The 20,848-nt window shown below is 34.8% G+C and overlaps 1 protein-coding gene across 2 annotated transcripts in view; it reads left to right on the top strand.

Moving 5' to 3' along the window:
• NFIB (nuclear factor I B) overlaps positions 1-20,848 on the top strand; it is a 221,759-nt gene that overhangs the window by 183,650 nt on the left and 17,261 nt on the right. The window contains exons 7-10 of one of the 2 annotated variants that reach the window (XM_058565805.1): positions 471-605; positions 4,672-4,856; positions 8,918-9,056; positions 12,222-12,304. In XM_058565805.1, coding sequence (XP_058421788.1) covers positions 471-605; positions 4,672-4,856; positions 8,918-9,056; positions 12,222-12,304 — 542 coding nt within the window. Of the gene's footprint in view, positions 1-470; positions 606-4,671; positions 4,857-8,917; positions 9,084-12,221; positions 12,305-20,848 lie in introns of both variants that reach the window. The other variant, XM_058565804.1, reaches the window with a different exon arrangement.

The following is a 20,848-nucleotide window of genomic DNA, read 5'->3' as shown; positions in this document are numbered from 1 at the left end:
AAAGGATGTTAAATCAATGATATACTTACCAGTGTACCCAAAAAGTGTTTTTCACATTTGTACCAGGTTTTCCTCTCTTTTTTTCCACAGTGCGGTCAGCAGGTCAAAAGACAAACTCTCGAATTGTATAAATCTAAGAATGAAATGCTGAGGTAAAAAAGACCTTGATGTGAACCAAGGGGTCAAGGGAAACGTGATACTTGGTTTTTCAGAAGTTTCAGTAATAGGAATAATTCTGATGATAATTTTAATGAAGAGTTAGCTTGGGTTAGCTTCAGTGGAGATTGTTTCTGACAGATATTTCAAATTTCCAACACAGCTGGATCTTTGATCCTCAGTATATATTTTGTAAAAGAGCCAAAAGTACAAAAATCCTAAAATGTTGGAAAATGAGATCTCTAATTATGTTAACGTGAACCTTATAGCTTAAGAAAGTCATAAAGCTTGGGTTTTTTGCTCTTCTTTTGCAGATATGTCTTCTCCGACTACTATGAAGAAGCCTGAAAAGCCATTGTTCAGCTCTACATCTCCACAGGATTCTTCCCCAAGATTGAGCACTTTCCCCCAGCACCACCATCCCGGAATACCTGGAGTTGCACACAGTGGTGAGGAGTTTCAAGCATAGAGGAGAAGCCTCCCTCTTGTTTGCAGAGCCTATACCTCAGGGGTGGAACAAATGTTCATAATTATCGCTATGGTGACCATATTTTCTCAACCAAAAGAGGGAGGGTCACAATCTGATTGAATATTTTTTTCTTTATCAAAAGATGAGAAAAGATTTTCTAAGCTATACAATGAAATAACATTTTTGTATGTATTTTTTAAATTGTCTTATTGGAAAGATTACAATCACAAGAAATTAGAAAATATGGGGTGCATAGTTATCTTAACTAGAGCTTCAGGTCCTAATTCTATATATTTTACCAAGGGAAAGATGTAATTTCAGTATGTTGCTGAGTTTAACGTATTTCCAAAGGTGATATGATATATGGACACTGTTTCCATAGATGTTATTTTCTATACAAAAGTCAATATTTAAACTACTTACTTGGGAGTGAAATTAATCAGAAAAGTAAAAGAGAGACTTTTCTTTGGCAATTATTTTATATGCAGAAATCCTTCCTGTGGGCTGGTACACTTGATATTATGTCTAATATCTTAATTTAAATAGGAGAAAGAATCCAGTATTTCATATTTGCACTCTAAGGAACAACTAATATTTCTTCCAAAAATTAAAAATGAGATCTAATTAGCAGGGCCAGCCCCATGACATAGTAGTTGAGTTTGGTGTGTCCCGCGTCAGCTGCCCAGGTTCCCAGGTTCGATCCCAGGCATGGACCTACACCACTCGTCGGCCACACTGTGGTGGCAACTCACATATAAAGTAGAGGAAGATTGGCACAGATGTTAGCTCAGGGCTAATCTTTCTTGGGAAAAAAAAAAAATGAGAATTAATAAGCAATACTGTATACTTTCAACCTATTACTCTTAAGCCCTAGAAAGGAGTAGACTGAATTTTAGGTAGAGAAAATTTTAAATATAAATATGTTTATAGTGATACTCTTATTGCTTTAAATTTATACTCAGGCAATTCCTTGTCCTTCAAACAAATTGAATTATTTTTAAACCTTTATCCAAAGGGTATAACATCTGTTAAAATAAGGTCCTTAGCTTTGGTCTGAATGTAGCTGTTTAAGTGTATGTTGACGTGTGTTTTCACTATACTTAAAAAACGCATAGCCTTTATTGCTATCAATCAGAAAATTATAGAATTAAGAGAGGAATATACAAATCAAAAGTGGTGTAATTACATGTATTGTTTGTAATGCTAATATAGGTGAAAAAAATCAGTAACTATTTCATCGATTTGTAATGTTGAATATTTGGACAAAATTAACTTAGAAGTCAAAGCATCTGTTTATTATGACACTCATTTAAAATATTCATATTTCTAACATTTGGGGAAAAAAATAGTAGATTTTTATATAATGAACCATGGAAGACCTAGATAAGGCTTCCACCTTGGTCCTTTACCAGATATTTGTTCAATATGTAATATATTAGGGCCTGTGATAGGCCCCTTGGTCTTGAGAGACAGTTTCTGTCCTTAAAGAGCTCATGGTATAGCAGGGAGACAAAAGGACCACATCATGAGGTAGGCATCGAATCTAAACAGGTCTAGATACTTGGCGGAGGATTAGAGGCCTGGAAGAGATGTGTTCTGAACTAAAATTTGAAGAATGAGTTCATCACAAGAAGGAACCACAAGCCAGGAAGAAGGTCGTTTCAGGCAGAGCGAATGGCATGTGTTAATAGTAGAGGTCGTGGTAGCAAGGAACTGCCATATATCCAAGGATCCATAAATGTCTTAATGTGGCCAGAGGAGAAAGTGGCCAGAGATGAGGCCAAAGAAGTGAGGCACGACTGGGTCCTAAAGCACTTGAGGGCCGTATAAACGTGTGAAATTGTTGGGATTTTATTCTGGAAGCAGAAGGGAGTCATGAAAGATTTTTGGCAGAAAAGTTACATGATTAGAATGGTATTTTTAAGAAAGTCATTCATATGAGACTATAAAGGATGTGTTGGAAGGAGCAGGACAGGAGGAAAGAAGACAATTAGGAAGGCTTTGCAATAATGTAGGGAAGAAATATATATACATATGTATGTATGAATTGTTTCATGATGAAAGGAAACATTTTTTGCCTTGTATTTTGCTTTTCTTTTTTTAAAGGACTAGAATGACTTTTATTGATAAAGTAACCATTTTTACATTCAGTTTGAAATATTACACTCTACCTAGTTTATATCAAGCCAGCTACAGCTTATGTGAGCACAGTACCAGAGAGCTCAGAGATTTGAACTCTGATTGGATATGTGCCAGTTCAACTGAAAAGAGATCTCTTCCAAAACTGTGGATGCCTAATTGATCTCAAAGCCCAGAGGACCCAAGATAGAGCTATGTATAGATCCTTCAAGGGTTTGTGTACAGATGTGAGTGAAGATCATAGTTAAATTGAGCTGAAAATAAGAGCACCTTACGTTAAGTAAAAAGATGCCCAATTTAACTTAGGTGTTTATATTTCCTTAAATTATACTTTCAAATGTGTATACTTCTTAAATAAAGTAATATTTCAATAAGGAGTTCTGTTTTAAGAAATATGTAATTGTTCTCTGCACTGCATTCCTTTGATGGAGGATGCTCAACTCTAGTGTGTGGAAAGATTTCATGAAGCACTTATTTAAAATGCACTTTCTGGTGCCTCACCCCTGGAGGTCCTCATCCAAGTAGGTCTGTGGGTAGGCCCAGGAATCTGCATTGTAACAACAATCTAGAGGATTCTGAGTGCCCTGGTCATTCAAGGAGCAAAGTTGTGACTATAAAATTGAATTTATGATTCTCCTCTGATATACGTTCTTAATTTCTTATAATTTTCTGAAAGATCTTTTTTTGGGAAAGACAAGCAATATCCCTTAAAAAGTTTTTTTTTTTTTTTTTTGCACATAATTACTAAGTTGCAGATAAGTCATTCCAGATGATTTTCATGTATAGGTCATGGAAAGAATTTATTTTTCATATTGTTTGCTAAGTTGTCTCATAAAGCACTAAACATTTATCATATGTAATTTCCTATGATTTGGATCAAACTATTAAATAGAAACAGACATTTAATCTTCACTTCTACGTATACTGGTTGATACTCTTAAATTGTATTTATGTGATTATTTCCCTCAACATTATAGAGAGAATGATCGTGCAATTATATTCTTTCCCCATTTTTCAAACTTAAGAATTCTATTTCAAAATCTAAACAATAAATTATGATCATACTAATGTTGAAAAATTATTAGTACAATTAAACATTGTCCACATTGCATATATTTTATATATTTCCCTTTATAAAATATGTGATTTATGGGTAAGTTAATATGCCTATATGAAAGTTTAAATTTGCATTTCTGTGCGTTTTATTTTTGATCTTAATAATATCTTTTAAGCTACATGTAGTAAAAGTTGAAGTAGGAAGAAAAATAGTTACAAAATAGAGCTCTTTTGGTTTTGAAAGGAACATTTTCATTAGGAGAAAGAGTTCCCAGGTTCTATGTTCAAATGTTCATAAGCATTTATACAATGATGAGGTAATTATTCAGGACATTATTGTTTATTAATTATTGGCTTCCATTCTAACCAACCATCAGCTAAGATATAAGGAAAATCTTTATTTAAAATTAGATTACACTTCTGTTTTGAATTTTGGTGGAAACGTGTGGGTCCCCTGCCCTCTAATTAATGCTGTGACTTGGTCTGGCCTTATGAGACAAAAGACTTTCTAACCGAAGAATGTATTCTGATGGGAAATAACTTTGCTTAAAGAAATGTCTTATGAGGTATTGTCTTAGCCTATAAAAGAGAAACTTTTTTTTAATCATTCATAGATCTGGCACGCAAGATGGTTAGTTTTCTAGAGTGGGGATTGTGTGTGTGTGCGCGCTTAGTAGTGCCGGCACTGAGAATTAGAGTAAAAGGTTAACTGTTATTTTAGGAGAGTTTGGTTAAATCACGGGGACAAATGAACAGCTCTCAATTTTATAGTTTCACAGCATTCTTTCAGATCAGTGTGGAGCGGTAGGGAAAATAACTGACGAGTCCGTCTTTCATTTTCTGTCTTCCAGTCATCTCTACTCGGACTCCACCTCCGCCCTCACCGTTGCCATTTCCAACACAAGCTATTCTTCCTCCAGCCCCATCGAGCTACTTCTCTCATCCAACAATCAGATATCCTCCCCACCTGAATCCTCAGGATACTCTGAAGAACTATGTACCTTCTTATGACCCATCCAGTCCGCAAACCAGCCAGGTAAACATAAGAGAGAAAATAAGGTTAGAGCCTAAGGGAGACGGAACAGGTCTAACTCTAAGACATGAAGCTTGCGCATACAGTGTGTCTGGCAGAACATCAAGCTTTTCAAATCCATCTTCAGGAAGTTTCCTGGTGACTCAATAAGTTTTTTATTTAAAGGTGGCTGAATGACAGGTAGGAAGTGTGTTGCCCCAAATGGGCACATTTGTGAAGATGTTTTTGGTTTGATGTTTTGGGATTTTCATTGACTGAAGAGAAAGTTTATCCAGAATGTACAATGACAAAAAGCTCTGAGCTGGAGTTCACACCTCCAAAATACCTGGTTTGACACAGAGACAAAGTGCTGATTTCAGGCAGGAGCAAGGTATGCGCTAAAATAAACACACACAAAAGAAATTGCAGTTGTATTTATAGACCAACTATTAGGTATTAAAATAAGCTTTGGTAATGTAAACATTTTCAGTGTTTGATGACTACTTGAATATTCTTTGCACAGACATGACTACATTTAATAATGAGTGACATTACCAGAAGTGTCTTTTTTTTTTTTTTGGTAAACATTGTGCACTGGCTTTAGGGATTCATTGTATAAGTGTAGTGACTCATGTCCCTTTGTCACTCCCTAAACATGTGGTTTCTTCTATGAGAAGTCACTTGATAAGGATTTTGTATAAGAGGATTTTCCATAATCAAGTAGACTGTGCCAAAGCTGGGTCTATCAATAATCGTAATATGCAAAACCTCTGATGTAATTTTGATCTTATGGGCTGGTGTTTGGCTTTGCTGCTTTACTTCTAAGACTCCTGTCCACTCCTTATTATACCTTTTAATGCTCTGAGGGATTTTCATAAACATTCTGTTGTGAATACTGTTCAATTACTAAAATGCCAGTCAATAGGATGTGCATAGTAATGAATTTACAAAGAAAGATCTGAAAAAAAAATTCCTTTGGTCTTAATTTAATTGTTAAAAATTGAACAAAATGGTCCTTTCTGAATGTTGCATTTTGAATAACAACATATCCAGCACCTTTTCGGTTACTTAAAAAGTTGCCTGTACTTCTAGCTCCGTTGAGTAATAATACTAAACTAAGGACACCACTCTTGAATTTTGAATTTGAATTTAAACTATTTGTATTTTAGAGGAAAATGTTCAAATGGTGTAGCACTTTTAATGACAGTAATAATAATTACTAAGTAAAACAGTGGGATCTTAGTATATCATTTTAGAAATAAAATTTGCTGTCAGAGCATAGATTCAAAAGTCTTGGTTCCATAGAGCATTTTGCTAGACTCAGCTGGGAACGGTGCACACAAGGTCTGATTTTAATTTGTGTAGAGTTTCCATGAATAACAAAGTCTAATTAAGACATCCATTAAAAGTCCTTAACGTTAATTCAGTGTGGAAAATCTTAGAGTTCCATTGGATTTTTTTTTTAACTGATGTCTTAATTAGGCACCGTTAGGGGAAAAATTATGCAAATTAAAATCAGACCCTTAGTGTTACGAATTTCTTTAATTATTCAGTGCTTGTTTTACGTATATTTCAATTTTTTTATAAATTAAGAGGGCATATTAGGTGATAATCTGCCTATGGTGTTCTCAGTTTTTCTTCATAGTTTTAAGGTAAAGATCCAGCTTCTAAGAGAAGTATCTTACTCTCTCATCTCAATTAAAAAAAAAAAATCCCCTCTCAGGATTTTATATAATAGGAGCAATGTAGTAAGTAGGATAATCCTTTCTTAATGCTGTTCAACTTCATCTTCAGATAGATGTCTCTCTTTTCATATCTACAGTATGAAAGTTCATCTGTTAACAGTGTTAAAAGAGAAGCTTTGTAGTGGAGCTTCATCTGTTTGAACTAATAGAAAACTGAAAAGAAATAACCCTCCCATTCTTCTGACCTTGAATTTCAGAAAAGTTGTCTGTATTGGCTTGGGAATTCTTTCTTTGTCACTTCTCTTATTTATAAATGAGAGAAACGTCTGTTGGTTCATGTCAGTTCAGTTCCAGTAGACAAAGCTTGTAGCATGGGCAAGGTAAAATCATGTTCTTTGGCAGCATTTTCTTGACATTATTGTCATTCTTCTTCTGTTCCTCGCTCTCAGGTAGGTACTGTCGGACTGTTTTGGTGAACACGGTATACAGAAATGCTTTTTACCACCAAGTGTACCACCAGTGAAAATGAGACCTTCTTTCTTGAGTGAGATCTAGAAAGCAGTCTTTTGCAATGTTCAAATAACCAGATGATGATGGTCTGCTTTAGAAACAAACTACATTTTCTTCTTGAAAGTAAGAGCGGGTCTTTATAGTAAACTGTGGAATTGTTTTTGTAGGAAAGTTGTATCTGCTTTGATTTTTAACTCCAACTCCAAAGCAATTAATTTGCATTTCAAAATAGAACTCTTGATATTCACCGTTTTAGCTCTAAAAAGGGGAAAAAATGAATAATTGTTCACCTGTAGTCATCTGTTCCTTCCCGGTATCCTCTAGCACTGCACTGATTTTGATTGTTAAGTCAAGCCATTGAGATGCCTTGTCCTCCCCACAGCAATTTGGAGATTAATTACATTGCTGCTGCACCAATTAGAGTGAGACAGACATGGTATTCAATGGAATATTTTAAATAAAATTAGTTTAAAGATATAACTCTGTCATAGGTTTCCGTAGGGGGAAACTCTGGTCAATTTTCCTGACATAAAGTTAAATACTTAAAATTACTTGTGATGAATAGGCAGGATATTCAAGGAGTCCATTTTCTTTTTAGAATAAATAATGGTGGCCTCTGAGGAACCCAACCGAAGACTTAGTTCATGTCTCTAAGTTACAGTATTTAAGTGTTATTAGCTGTTCCTCCTTTTCTCTAAAGAAATGACTACTTGTAATTTATGTACAGGTATTTAGGTAAATATTCTGCTTCATTGCTTTCTTTGCCTTTAGCAGTGCAAATTATAAAGACTAAATATTTGTGGAGAATACCCTCGTAGCAAATTGTTATGTACACCATGCATTGGAGAATTCTAGCATGAGTGTAATTAAAAATAGCATTCTTTGTCTAGAAAAATACATTCTAGTATTTCTTCAAACAGTGTACTCTTAGGATTTTGTCTCCTACCATGGATACTATTTTTGCACCCGGGGCTGAAATTCAGATAATAATATCTTTTCTATCATTGCCCAGGGGATTTTCTCAGTTAATTCCCACAAATGTCAACAATAAATGTTTTGTGTAACTCTCCATGCCCAACAATGGAAGAGTAACTCAAATAACAGTATATTTGATTGCCCTCTACTTCACTTCAACACATTTTAATTTACTTTGGGAATCTTTTATTGGTAGGTGTAAGGAGAGACCTAGTTCAGCATTTTATATCATTGTATAGATCTGAAATTGTAAATGCTTTAAATATCGTTCAATCTGCTTGTATTAGTAAATCATCAAAAGTTGAGTGGAGATCCTAGAATCTAACTTGCTTGATGTGTGTGTCTGAGTGTGCCCGTGTGTGAGAGCTAGAGTTTTTGTATGTAGAAGAAGGGGCCTTGACTATAAACGAAGGAAATTATCAAGTTTGATGTGTTTGATTTCCTAGATGTTCTTGTCTTCTTTGTGTCAGTGGTATCATCATTTAGGTGTAAATTGTGTTCTGAAAGCCAAAACTGACTCACTGTAGAAAACGAAGAGCAGAGAAGGAAGCACTGGTTCTAATTCTCACTAGCTCAGTAAGGACTTCCGTTTTAGCCTTGGGCTAAGCATTTAAGTCTCCACTTGAGTTTTCAGGCCTACTAAATGCAAGGATTAGTTCTGCCTGGCTCCCAAGGGTTGTAAAGACGAATTAACCTATATAAAGTGCCTTGAAGATGAAGACTTTCTTTTAAATGCTGCTATGTCTTATTACTACTAACCGTTGGTTGGCCTCTCTGACTTGGACTTGAGAGGGCTTGTGTGGCCGTTACACACAGTGTGCAGGGTCCACGCGGCCGAGTGTGCTGAGTGGAGTTGTTGGACACGATGACTGCCTTTTGGATTGTTTCACCCGGCATTCTGTTTTTGTTTTGTAGCCTAACAGCAGTGGTCAAGTAGTAGGGAAAGTGCCTGGCCATTTCACTCCTGTCTTGGCACCCTCTCCCCATCCCAGTGCAGTGCGACCTGTGACCCTGACCATGACAGATACTAAACCCATCACTACATCCACTGAAGGTGAGGCAGCTTCACCTACAGCAACCAGTAAGTATTTCTGTAGGAAATGAGAAATGTCCATCAAAGGCGCCATTGGATATCTGATCCAAGGCGGAAAACACGGCAACTTTTCCAGCTACCCAACCAGATGGAGATTTCTCATTTATGTGGAACTAGCAGGCATGTATGTGGCCTGGCAATCACATGCTCTCTCTTATCAAATTTCAGTCCGTACATCATATTTGAAAAGGGAGAAGCTTATTTGTTTGAGTAAATAGCTATAGCAAAAATAAGAAGTCATGCCTGCTCGTTCAAGGTATACATTGAAAATGCACTAACATACTCAGTGTACAAGGTTTTTATATCACTCAAAGAGAGATTAGATAATTGTTACTTATTGGAGCATTCCTATAGAAATCAACCCCCTTCACAAGGCAGACTGAGTCAGTGCCTCTGTAAGATAATTCCGTGTTTACATTCCTGTAGGTTATGTCATTGTGAGAAACAGTCACACAGTGTTGGCTGCAGAAAACATTTCAAAGCTTAGTATTAGGCACATGTAAGCTACCTGCTCTTCCATTGTCTGCAACTTTTTTTTTAATTTTTTTATTATTTTGCCTATCATGGTACATCAGGTACTATACTTTTTAGCACGACCGTAACATTTTAAATGTCAGAGATTTATCCAGTGAACTTACATAGCACATACCAATAACCCAGATGATTTCTTTGCTTCTTTATATAGACTACTCATAAGTACACAAGGAATTATTACACAATTTTTCAATTGGCTTCATTCAAACTACCAGCTGCCTAGTATTGGAGCTGGTGTGCACGGATTGGTAAAGTGGAATGGATAAAGTTCCAGTCAGGAGGAATTAGCATGTTCCTCACCAATTATACATATATCTTAAAATCAGAATTTCTATTTTCTTTCCTAGAGCAAGAAAATCCCCATGCTCTTGAAATTCTTATGTGAAATTACAGAGACAATTGGAGGCACCACTGGCTCGCTCTTTCTCGGTCATTGGAAAGATGCTCTTTTTGTGTGTGTATATGGCTTCTGAAAACCTAGGGAGGAATCCTATAAGAAAAATGGACAATACTTTGAGTGTATAGTGAGTTCAGCATTTTTTTCTCAAAATTCTTGAGGCCCATAGACTAATAAATCCATATGGGCTTGCAATTCCCATCAATAATGATTATTGCTTAGTAACTGGTTTGTTGGTAGAAGGTCCTACACTAGTGAACACTTGCCTGAATGCACAGATAGATGAGACCCAGTCAAGGAAGACTGAAACAAAAGGTTAGCTATGTACATTACAGTCACTGAAATACTGTGTCCAAATTTTAAATGTGGATGTCTTGGCATCTTTGAGCAAAGTCAGCAATTTAAATAAAAGCAAATGGAAAAGAAAGATTTTTTAAAAAGTTGTTGAAAGACTATCACAGGATAAATGATCAAAACCAAGTTCCAGAAACTTCTGGCACCTGCTTTTATAGTGACATTAATAGATGAGATTCAAGAGAAGATCAGACCCAAATGATCACAGCTCACTTATGGGAGTACTGTCAGCCTGTTTGTTAATGACTTGTTCTTATACTCACATACAGGTTGATCAAAAAGGGATCTGATTTGACTAGTAAAATTACAAAATATTCAAAAGGAATATCTTGGTTGTATAAAGATGGCTGCTTCAGTCCATTTTCCACTTCTGCATAAAAGAAATAGAGTGAGTTGTTTTTCTTTTCTGTAAACAGACTTGTAGCTCCAGCTCCCTAGGTACCACTGATAGTGAGAAATTGGTCATTGAGTTGATGTAAGTCAATGAAATTAAAGAAAATACAGAGGCCAAGGAAACCTCTTTCTCATGGTTGAAAAGAAAGAGTAGCACAGACTTGTGTCTACTCTGTATGGGTGAGGCTCTTCTCCAGCTGTCCATGCTGTACGTTGAATTCTAGAGGCCTGGAGATTGAGTAGGGGCCCTTGGTTGTTATGGGTGCCCTTGCTTGGCCCCTTTATTCAGGAATAATTAAAAGGTGAATTGTGAGCATCTTCACTGTTTTAAAAAAGTTGACTTGAAAAAGCCTCAGTGGATCAAATTCTGCAGTCCTTCAAATGATATTCACATATTGATTTTAAAATAAAGCCTTTTTAAAATTAATGTTTGGATTCATCATTAACCTGATGGTTTAAAACCAAACATTTTAGCTTTCTTCAAACCTCTGTATGTAGCGTATGGTGAAATAGTTCTGCTTATTCTGACATTGAGCAATGGGATTGCTTAGTGCTGCGAAGAAGTAGTCCTTTCCTTCTGAAAAGAAACAAAACTTTCTTTAGGAACAAGGAGATCTTTTCTTTGGAAAATTCTCTCTATACCAAAAAGCACTTGTACAAAAACTACTTGCAAGGTGAGACCATAATAATTTAAGAAGTATTCACCATATGTGCTTATTACCTGATGGCCAAGTATTTAAAAGGTGCCATCAACTCCCTTCCTGGACCAGTCACAAGAAATGGACTTTTTGTGCTTATGGAAAATAAAGAATTTTTTTCAAAAGCATTTCTATCAAACTTAAGATGATTTTCACATTAAATAAAATACTGAGCTAATTCAATCTATATGATATAATAAAAATAGGCCTCTCCTTCACGTTAGTAATATTAGATTTTCTTTTTAAGTAAGACTTTTGAGCAAGACATTTTCATCTCATATCATCAAGCACGTCTGCTTAAATCCCATCATTAAAAGCTTTCGCTTTTTCCTGAGAGACTTTCAGTCTGCTTTTACATTTGGAATCACAGACCATCACTGATTATTCCATTATTAGGCAACTAATATCTGGTAAAAAGGTACATCTAGGAAAAGCATCCTTCTGTCTAGGCTGGTCCTTGGTACTCCTGCAGGACTGTAACCGGAGCACGTAAGTGTGAGACCCCCACACCAAAGGAGGGGGTATGGTTTACTGGATACATTTTTGGGGAGGGGGATAAACTAGTTGATTTGAGGTCAACTACCATTTCTTTTATATCACTTGGTATTCACTCAGACAAAAGAGAAGAGAAATAGGGACACTTTTTTTTTTGGTTGCAAGCCCCACTTCTCTGGGTTTCTTGTACATGGACAGGGTGTTCATTCTGATAGTTCACAATTTTTATCTTTGTTTTTGTTCTTCCTTAATCAGCCTACACAGCCTCAGGCACATCTCAAGCCAATCGATATGTGGGACTAAGCCCAAGAGACCCATCCTTCCTACATCAGCAACAGGTGGGCAAGTTTCCCCCAGGTGTGATGGTGTAGCCACGCTTTTGCACTGGTGCTTTTCTCCATGCTGCCTCTCAGATCTGGACTCAGAACGGGGCTCACGGGGCTTCTGAGAAAGAAATTGATCATTTCATTTTCCAAAATATTTTCTCATTTATCCTTTGTTTCTTGCCTCTCTGAACAGGGTTTCTCAAATTTGCTCAAGACCTTTTCTATCTTTGTAGCATATATCGATAACATCCATGAATAAATAACAGTGTTTCAACCAGAGTATTTTTCTCAGTCCTATTGGCTATTGAGAACTTACTAGCCTATAGCTTCCAAAGATAAAAATTGAAAAGTGATTTAAAAGCCAATTAGAGACAAGCACTACACAATTTGTGTTTTTGAGCGCTTTCATATTTTCCAGATGTTTTACTCATTTTGGTATTTTAGTCCAAGAAGATGAGTTATGAAGCTAAAATCTCAGGTGACATATCATTCCTATTTTAATAGGTTTAAATTGGTTTACTGATTTCAGATGTGATAAAACACTTTTTTTGGTTCTGCTTTCTTACATCATTTATATTTCAAGTAGCATTTTAAATTTCACATCTCATTAATGCTGTAAATTTAATGCAAATGAAGTGTTTACCCAAACTGTGAAAATATAAAGCCAGGATTAATGGTGGCTTATAAACAAATTAGCCACAGTCCAAAGCATGGACCATACCAATACAGAAATCCCACCATTCTAGTTACAGGGTGACAGAAATAATTCTAAATACTTCAGAATTTACATATATTTTATGATGTATATGTTTGCTGCTCTCAAATTCTGATAGCAGAGCAGTTTGAAATCAACGGTGTGCAAAATATTACATAGGGAAAAATAGCTATAATGAATAAGAACGAGCTGGTATTAACTAACTTGCTCTTCATTTATAAGTTGTATGTGCATATGTATGAGTTTTTACATATGTAGTAAGCCTGCACAGGTACTTTTGTTCTAGACCTGTCCACGTAGCTTATGCTTATTGTGCCTATCTTAACTGCGCTTCATGTAGAATTCTCGAGTCCTGCCTATTTGTAGACCAAGGTGGCAGACTGCATATATTAAAGGTCACCACATGCAGAGTTCCGAGAAAATCATAAAGATGATAGCTTGTTCAAGATACTTGACGTTTTGCCAGGTTTAAAAAAAGCAAAACAAAACAGAAGAGTGAGAACTAACTGAAAACATCTGTACACAGTTATGAAAATAACAAATAATAATTAGTGGTTTTGCCAGCCATTGGCTTTTCAACATAATTCTCTGGAATGTTGCTTTTTTTCACCTCTAAAATTGCTATAATATGAAATGTGTTATAATTACTATAATATGGTTCTATTTGACAAAATATATGTTCATTGTGTTTTTGAAAAACATATGCAGGCTTTATAGGTTTAGAAGCTTGTTCTTTTAAAAATCATTCCACATATTTTCAGAAATATTTTTGTCATGGGATTTGCATTATTCTTTATGACATGTCTCTAATTTCCAGTTAATTTTTAGTTCATAGAAACGTGCCTCCATATTTAAACCTTTAGCCCCAAACACGTTTAGAATATTATAACCAATTCTATGTATTTAGAAGCAATCTTCCCATCGTCCTGTCCTAACCTATGGCAGCTTAATTTTTTTATTCATCACTTATGACTAACATTAGAGCCTCTTATAATTATGATCACAAAAGGTAATTTGTAAAAGTACTTCTCTTTTCACATATCTGAGGACAAAGCAAGAAAACTTAGCAAGTGTCAGGAAAATACAAGTCTTAATGTAGAGTTCTGAGCACATTTTAATTGAAAAAATATATCTACATATATATGAATTTCAGAACTAAAACCTTTTTTCCTCAAAGACCACCACTTGTTATTTAAGTGGACTATGTCTAATGAAGACCCCTTACAATATAAATATGATTTGTTTGGTCAAACACAGTTGATATTTATGGAATATATGATGCTTATTGATCCTTGGAAGAAAAAACTGTATAAACTTCATAACTAAAAATGTAATTAATGTTCACTTTTAAATACCATGCGGACAGATCATTTGTCCTGTATATAATGAAAGAGTTAGTGCTACTTTTTGAATTGAAGAGGCCCAAAATGCCCAAATTCATAATGAGCTACAATTTGAGGTCATGCAGAAAATGAATGTATATGCATATCATGCTATACATGTATATTATTAAGCTAAGGCTCCAGTTAAAGGCTTATTACTTTTATCCTTTCATGTTTTAAAAGAATCATAGAGATGAAGTTTTATGTTTACTATCCAGGAACAGAGGGACAGAAATAGTTTAAATGACTTCAATAGAGTAGAGGTTATTCTTTCCTACAGCAGAAATGAAATTGATTTACTGTGTCCTTTCATTACTTTACAAAGATTTAAAAGAGACCACTCTTCTAGCGGCAGGTTTTAAATGCATTTGGTTTAAAGTACTCAATGATGAATGAAACGGAAAATGAAGGGGTACATGAAATAAAGGTAATCAATCATTTTATATTAGCTAGGAGAAATTCAAAATTAGAAAGGCAATGGTTTTAGTCTGAGAGAGTTCTTTTAAACATTCCCCATAGCCTTTAATATACATGACCCCTTAAGAATAAATATTGTCACCAGGTACATTCTTCAGTTCATTGGCGGGTGCTTTATAAAGATTTATCCTTTTAGGTTATGAAAAGTATTGACGTGCATTGTTGAGTGCTCTTTTTTCTTAGAAAAGATCTTTAATATAGCCTACATATATTAGAGTTAACAATAAATTTAAAATTGTTGAATAATTTTTGGCTATCTTATAAATAATCTTTCCACAAGATGACACTAAAACAGAGCTTTCCATATAGTCATTTCTTACACACAAGGATACTAGCATTCTTAAATTGAGATGGATAGTATTAAAATTAACCCTGTACTCCACTTGTAAGAGTAATACATTCGTATCGGTATATGCTTTTATACCCATTAATTTGGTACACACTCAGTTGTTATTAGTAGTTATACATCTCTGTACTCCTTTTTATAATGGTTATTGCTGATTAATACTAGTTGCTAACTGCCTTGAAGTACTAGTTTTTTCTGAGGCAGGAATTTCACCTATCATTGTAAATATGATATCTCATTTGAATCTAAAAAATAAAGTCACATAATCACGAAGACTATTTCAAAAAAGTCATGTAAACCAGTTGATATTTTGCCATTAAAAACAGTCTGCTGTAATTAGTCAGAATAATCAGCTCATGCCACCTAATTGGGACTTTAAAATTTTCCTTGATCTCTTAACACAATCGAGTGTTGTTTGAGATCTGGAACTCAACTGTCTTTGGGATGATTGGCTGAGTTAATGCATCTACTATCGGCATGAGGGAAATCTTAAAATCAAAGATTCAATTGGAGATTCATTCTTCTTTAACTTTTCTATCAGAAGATGGTGTGGTGGCTTAAAGAACTTGGGAGTCCTGCTTTGGCAAACTGAACTCTGTAGTCTCTGCTGAGAAATGTCTTTTTATGATTTGGAACTTTTTCAGAAGTGTCAAGGACCTTCCCTCTGACTTCATAGAAGTTTGGTAGAGTGCAGTGTTTCCTTTCCCCCTTATACTTCATGAACACACTGCACATTCACTATGATAGGCAATGAAGGAACTACATTTCCTAAGTTTTGTCTCTCTGAGAAAACAGGAACTATGTAGCCGAGTGTTGGATGTTGCTTAGAAAGTGCAGAAATTATTTTATAACCCAATCTAACAAGTTTAGTATAAATGGCAAATATGAGACAACTTACTTGAATTAGCACCAATTCCTTATCTGGTCAACCTCATAATGAATTTGCTAAATCGCAGGCCTTCTTTCTTTGCTATAATAGAAAGTTTGGTAACATAAGAGGGTCTGGTTAACTTGATTATCACCATTATATTTGAGTGTAAGGTCATAATAAAAATATAAATCCTTACTATTATCTATCATTACAACATATAAAAAAAACCTTATTGCAAGTTGGAAATAAAAGTTTGTAGCTAGGAAACTTCTTGTTTGGAAATAAAAGGTTATCATTTGAACCAGCTATTGAAGTGCATATTAACCTTTGATATAAACTTGAGATTTTAGATGGAACAAATAGGACGTCACTTTTGCCTTCCCTAAGTGAGACAACAAAGTCAAGTGAGCTCTAGTTTATAAGATATAAGGCTTAATTTTATAATCTCAAAATTATAATCTCCTGACTATATATACCACTTTTTATTAGAGCTAATGAATGAATGGTCTGATCAACTTACTTATCACAATTGCATGAATTTTATTGATGCTTGAGCTTCGGCATGTTACATCTATTGCATGACTATATAATGCTATTATTTCAATTTCAATTATTGGGCTACTTTATATCAAAATATCTTCAACACTTTTCTTGATATAATTTTAGAACTAGAATTTGAAAGTAGTTTTTATTACACCAGAAAGTTCTGTTACAGAAGTTCTAAAGTTCTATTATTCTAATGACCTCTTTAAGAAATTGCCTCTGTAGTTTTTTTTAAACTATGGTATTAATTGAAATCCCTGTATGATATTTGTCCTGGCAAATGGCAAAGCCAAAGCTAGGTACATTAAAAACACTGGAAAGGTAGTCTTTTATTAGAGGCAATTGAAAGGACACAAGTGGACTATCAGCAAACTTTTCAATCAAGTCAGGAAGCAGGTTATCAACGCTTGGGCTGTTCTTATTGTGTCTGTTATCATAATTGACAGCTTGACGCAAAACCCTATCACATGACTTCTGGGTAGGTATGTAAGTGGATAAGAGGTCACTTTTCACATATGCTAGCTGGAAAGGAAACACATTTAAAGGAAGTTTCAGTCAAACTAATGGCTATGCAAATGTTTAGCTTTTGACTAGTTCTTAAATTTAAAAAAAAAAAACCTTCCATGGTCTGTCTTTCATCATTCATTCATGTATTCACTTACTTTTACTGGTTATCAAAGGCTAATATCCAGATAAACTATTCTAATTAATGTAAAAATAAATTTTGTTTACTGTAACCTTACATTTCAATCAACAAAATCACAAGGGAAAAATTATCTTCTTTTCTGAAATATTAACTTTAAAAGATCTCAGTTGAATCGGGAAAATACAGGAAATTCTGAAGGTTATAATTATAGACATTTTAGCCTTAAATATTCTTGGGCTGCACATGAGGGATAGGGTAGAAGAAGAAGAATGACAGGTAAACTGGTGTCCTGGGTAAGGACTAGGGATTAGGAGTCAGGGGGTTTGGTTGGTTTTAGTATTGACAGGAATAGGGTGTGTCTCACCCTGGACAAGCCCTTAAACCTTGTTCCTCTGTATCCTGATCTTGGAGAGGAAAATGAAGAGTTTGCACAATTTGTAATTTCCCTTGAAACCTTAAATTTACAAGTTAAAGAGCTTCCATTTAAAAAAAAAACTTTAATTTTCTAATACTAATGATTTATGGTCAGTAATGTTTATAGTTCATGGACTATGCAAACCCATTTAACTTAATTCTACTGTGCTACTTAAATTAAGTATCAAGAAGCTTGGGTTTCTGATATTGACATTGGCAGTAAGTTTAAAGTACCAGGATGATCTTGAATATCTTTTTTTTTATGTGTTATATGTTCCACATATAACACAATTTTATTCTGAGCATTTTGCTTGTTCTGTAAGGCTACATCCTATTCCTTCAGAGCTGATTTTATTTGCTCCATGGCAGGTAATTAATAATAGTAATAAAATAAAATTCTATTAATCTAAGAGTTAAGAGGAAAGTATGAATATTGGAGTGTTAATCTTTTTAAACACCCCTCCCCCACAAAGGCACCTCCACTCCCCAAAAATCTGTTTCCTTGAGGCTATCTGGAGAAATGAAGAAACCTGAGAGAACATAAAACACACCTTTCAAGATATTCCCTTAAGGGTCCCTGTAAGCTTAAAAAAAAAAGTGGAAAGGTAAATTTGCCTGTGTTGGTTATTCTGTTTACAGCTTAATGGTTTATTGGTTCAACTGAGAGCTGTTGTCATCATGAGGGACTCTTAGTACATCAGCTTGTTTGCTGAGTCGAGCAAAGTAGGACATTTTGCTTACCTTCTTTCTTTTGTTCCCAAAGCTAATTGCTGAGCATTTAACAAAAGCCACTGTTAATAACAATGGAGGGTCCTCATTTGAATAAACAAACTCTTATTCTGAAATCACAAGCAATATTTGTTCTTTAAGGCTTTCAGCTACCTGCGTGACTACTTGAGTGTAGTGAAGGAAGGGGTCAGCATCCAAATCTTAGGTGTTTCCCCTTATGCAGATTTTTGAGGGAAACTAGATTGGTCCCTGTCCTTGCTTTCCTGAAACACGCTCATTCGAGTTGGGCCAGGAGCAAGGTTCTCACTGCAGGGACTTTGTGGAACCCCATCCCAAGAACATATACAGTGAAAACTTGACCTTCACTTCTTTCTTAGTTGTTTGGACTATTTCAACCTTATCTCTTTACTCATAGGTTTTTTGGAGGAGAATCTTACTTCCTTATTTCACCTTTTGTTTGCTTTTGGAATTCTGGGCATAATTGTTTTAATATAAATTTTACCTCAATTTTCCAGACAATCTAATTTCATATTGGCCAGTGCATATAAATTAAAGAATTAAAATGATTTGTATGAGTGTGCATTTCTGTAAGGAAATGCATATGATCAGGTCTATCAAAGAGTCTATATTGTTACAAAAATAAGAATTGCTATCCACCTCCACATACAAGCACACAACCTTAACAGACTAAATTTCTAAACTAATCTGCACCTGGTGTTTTAAGTTTGATTACTATTGGGGGAGAAATGTAATTTTTTTTTTTTGGTGAGGAAGATTAGCCCTGAGCTAACATCCATTGCCAATCCTCCTCTTTTTGCTGAGGAAGATTGGCCCTGGGCTAACATCCAAGCCTATCTTCCTCTGCTTTATATGTGGGACACCGGCCACAGCATGACTTGATGAGCGGTGTGTAGGTCTGCACCTGGGATCCAAACCTGCAAACCCCAGGCCGCCAAGGCAGAGCACGTGAACTTAACCAGCCTGCCCCCAATTTTCTATTTTTGAGAGAAGATACTTGGAAAAATCATTAGAGTATTATTAGAGCTTATGTACAACTTAAAATTAAAGTTTTAAAATTTAATTTAAAAAAGAATTGATAGCTAAATTATATAACACTGACTTGCTTATAGGACAGAAACTGAGGAATCGCTACATCAACCTCAAATAACATTATCACTTATTATTTTAAACTTATTTAAAGTCTAATGTAAAATACGTTTTTTTTAGGAATGCTGAATTATATACCAATTGTATGTCAAGTATATTTAACATGCCCCAAAAAGAAGCTTACATATGCCTAGTATTAACCTATCATCACTTAGAATCTGTTCAAAATTTGCTGAGTCCAGACTATGTTGGACAAACAAGGTTCTTAGGAATTGATTTTATTAGGAATTAGTGTCGTGAAAATCTTCAGTAAATAGATTATTTCTATTTTAATTTTTAATTATTTCTCCTACCCACACAATCACCTTTAAAATTGCACTTTTTCAGGGGGTTTATTAATTCAAAGATGCTTTATGCAAAAGGTTAATTAATAAATTTTAAAAAACATGAGGAGAGAGACTCTTGCTCAAGTTAACTTGGTTTAAGTAAGTCATAACATAAGCATGTATAAACATGTCTCCTCAGAAATTTTTGGAAATGTCTATAGTGCTAGTCCACGATCTAAATAGCTAAATAAATTTAATTATATTTCACATTTTCAGTAACTGAAAGGAAATTAATTCAATACTAATTAATATCCTGCCAATTTCTTTGGCATTTAAATTATTGCTAAGTATATTCAGTGATAATTTTGTATGTACTTAAACATGTATTTCTGTTTGGGAGAAAATATTCCTATTGCATGTATCTTAAATATGGATGAAAATGAATAGCCGTAGTTAGGTTTAACCCCTGTGAGACTGCTCTTAGGAAAGAAAAGTCTGAAAATATGTTGCTTTTAAGTGTTCCACGTGGGCCAAAGATAGCCCACGTGACATTTTTGGGGACGGTAAACAAATAAACAAACAAAAATTTAGCAACATGAACAGCAAAAAAATTAAGCAATTTACGTATACAGCCTTCCAAGGAGACTCAGTGTCTTGAAATTGTCTGTGGGGCAAGAGGCCAATCAGTGACTGGTATTTAGGGTCACCTGGCTTTGTGAAAGTATTTTCTCTTTCTGAAAACTTCTCCATTCTAACATGAGAGCCCCACAGAAACTAATGTGAAGTTAATTGTTAGCAGAATTATCATGAGCTATGCCTAAATATATCCCTCTCTTCTTGAGAATGTTTAATTGACTCAAAAGTAGGATTTTCATTGACTAGAGCAGAATCAATAAGTGGTCCCTAAAGTAATCTTTATACACAGTCAAGTTTCTTAAACTTAGATTGTTTTCATAGTACTGCTCTTTTTAAAAAAAAAACAAAAAAAAACTTATTTTGA

Source organism: Diceros bicornis, chromosome 22 (assembly GCF_020826845.1).
Source record: "Diceros bicornis minor isolate mBicDic1 chromosome 22, mDicBic1.mat.cur, whole genome shotgun sequence".
NCBI lineage: Eukaryota > Metazoa > Chordata > Mammalia > Perissodactyla > Rhinocerotidae > Diceros > Diceros bicornis.
This window is presented reverse-complemented; position numbering and strand designations above follow the sequence as displayed.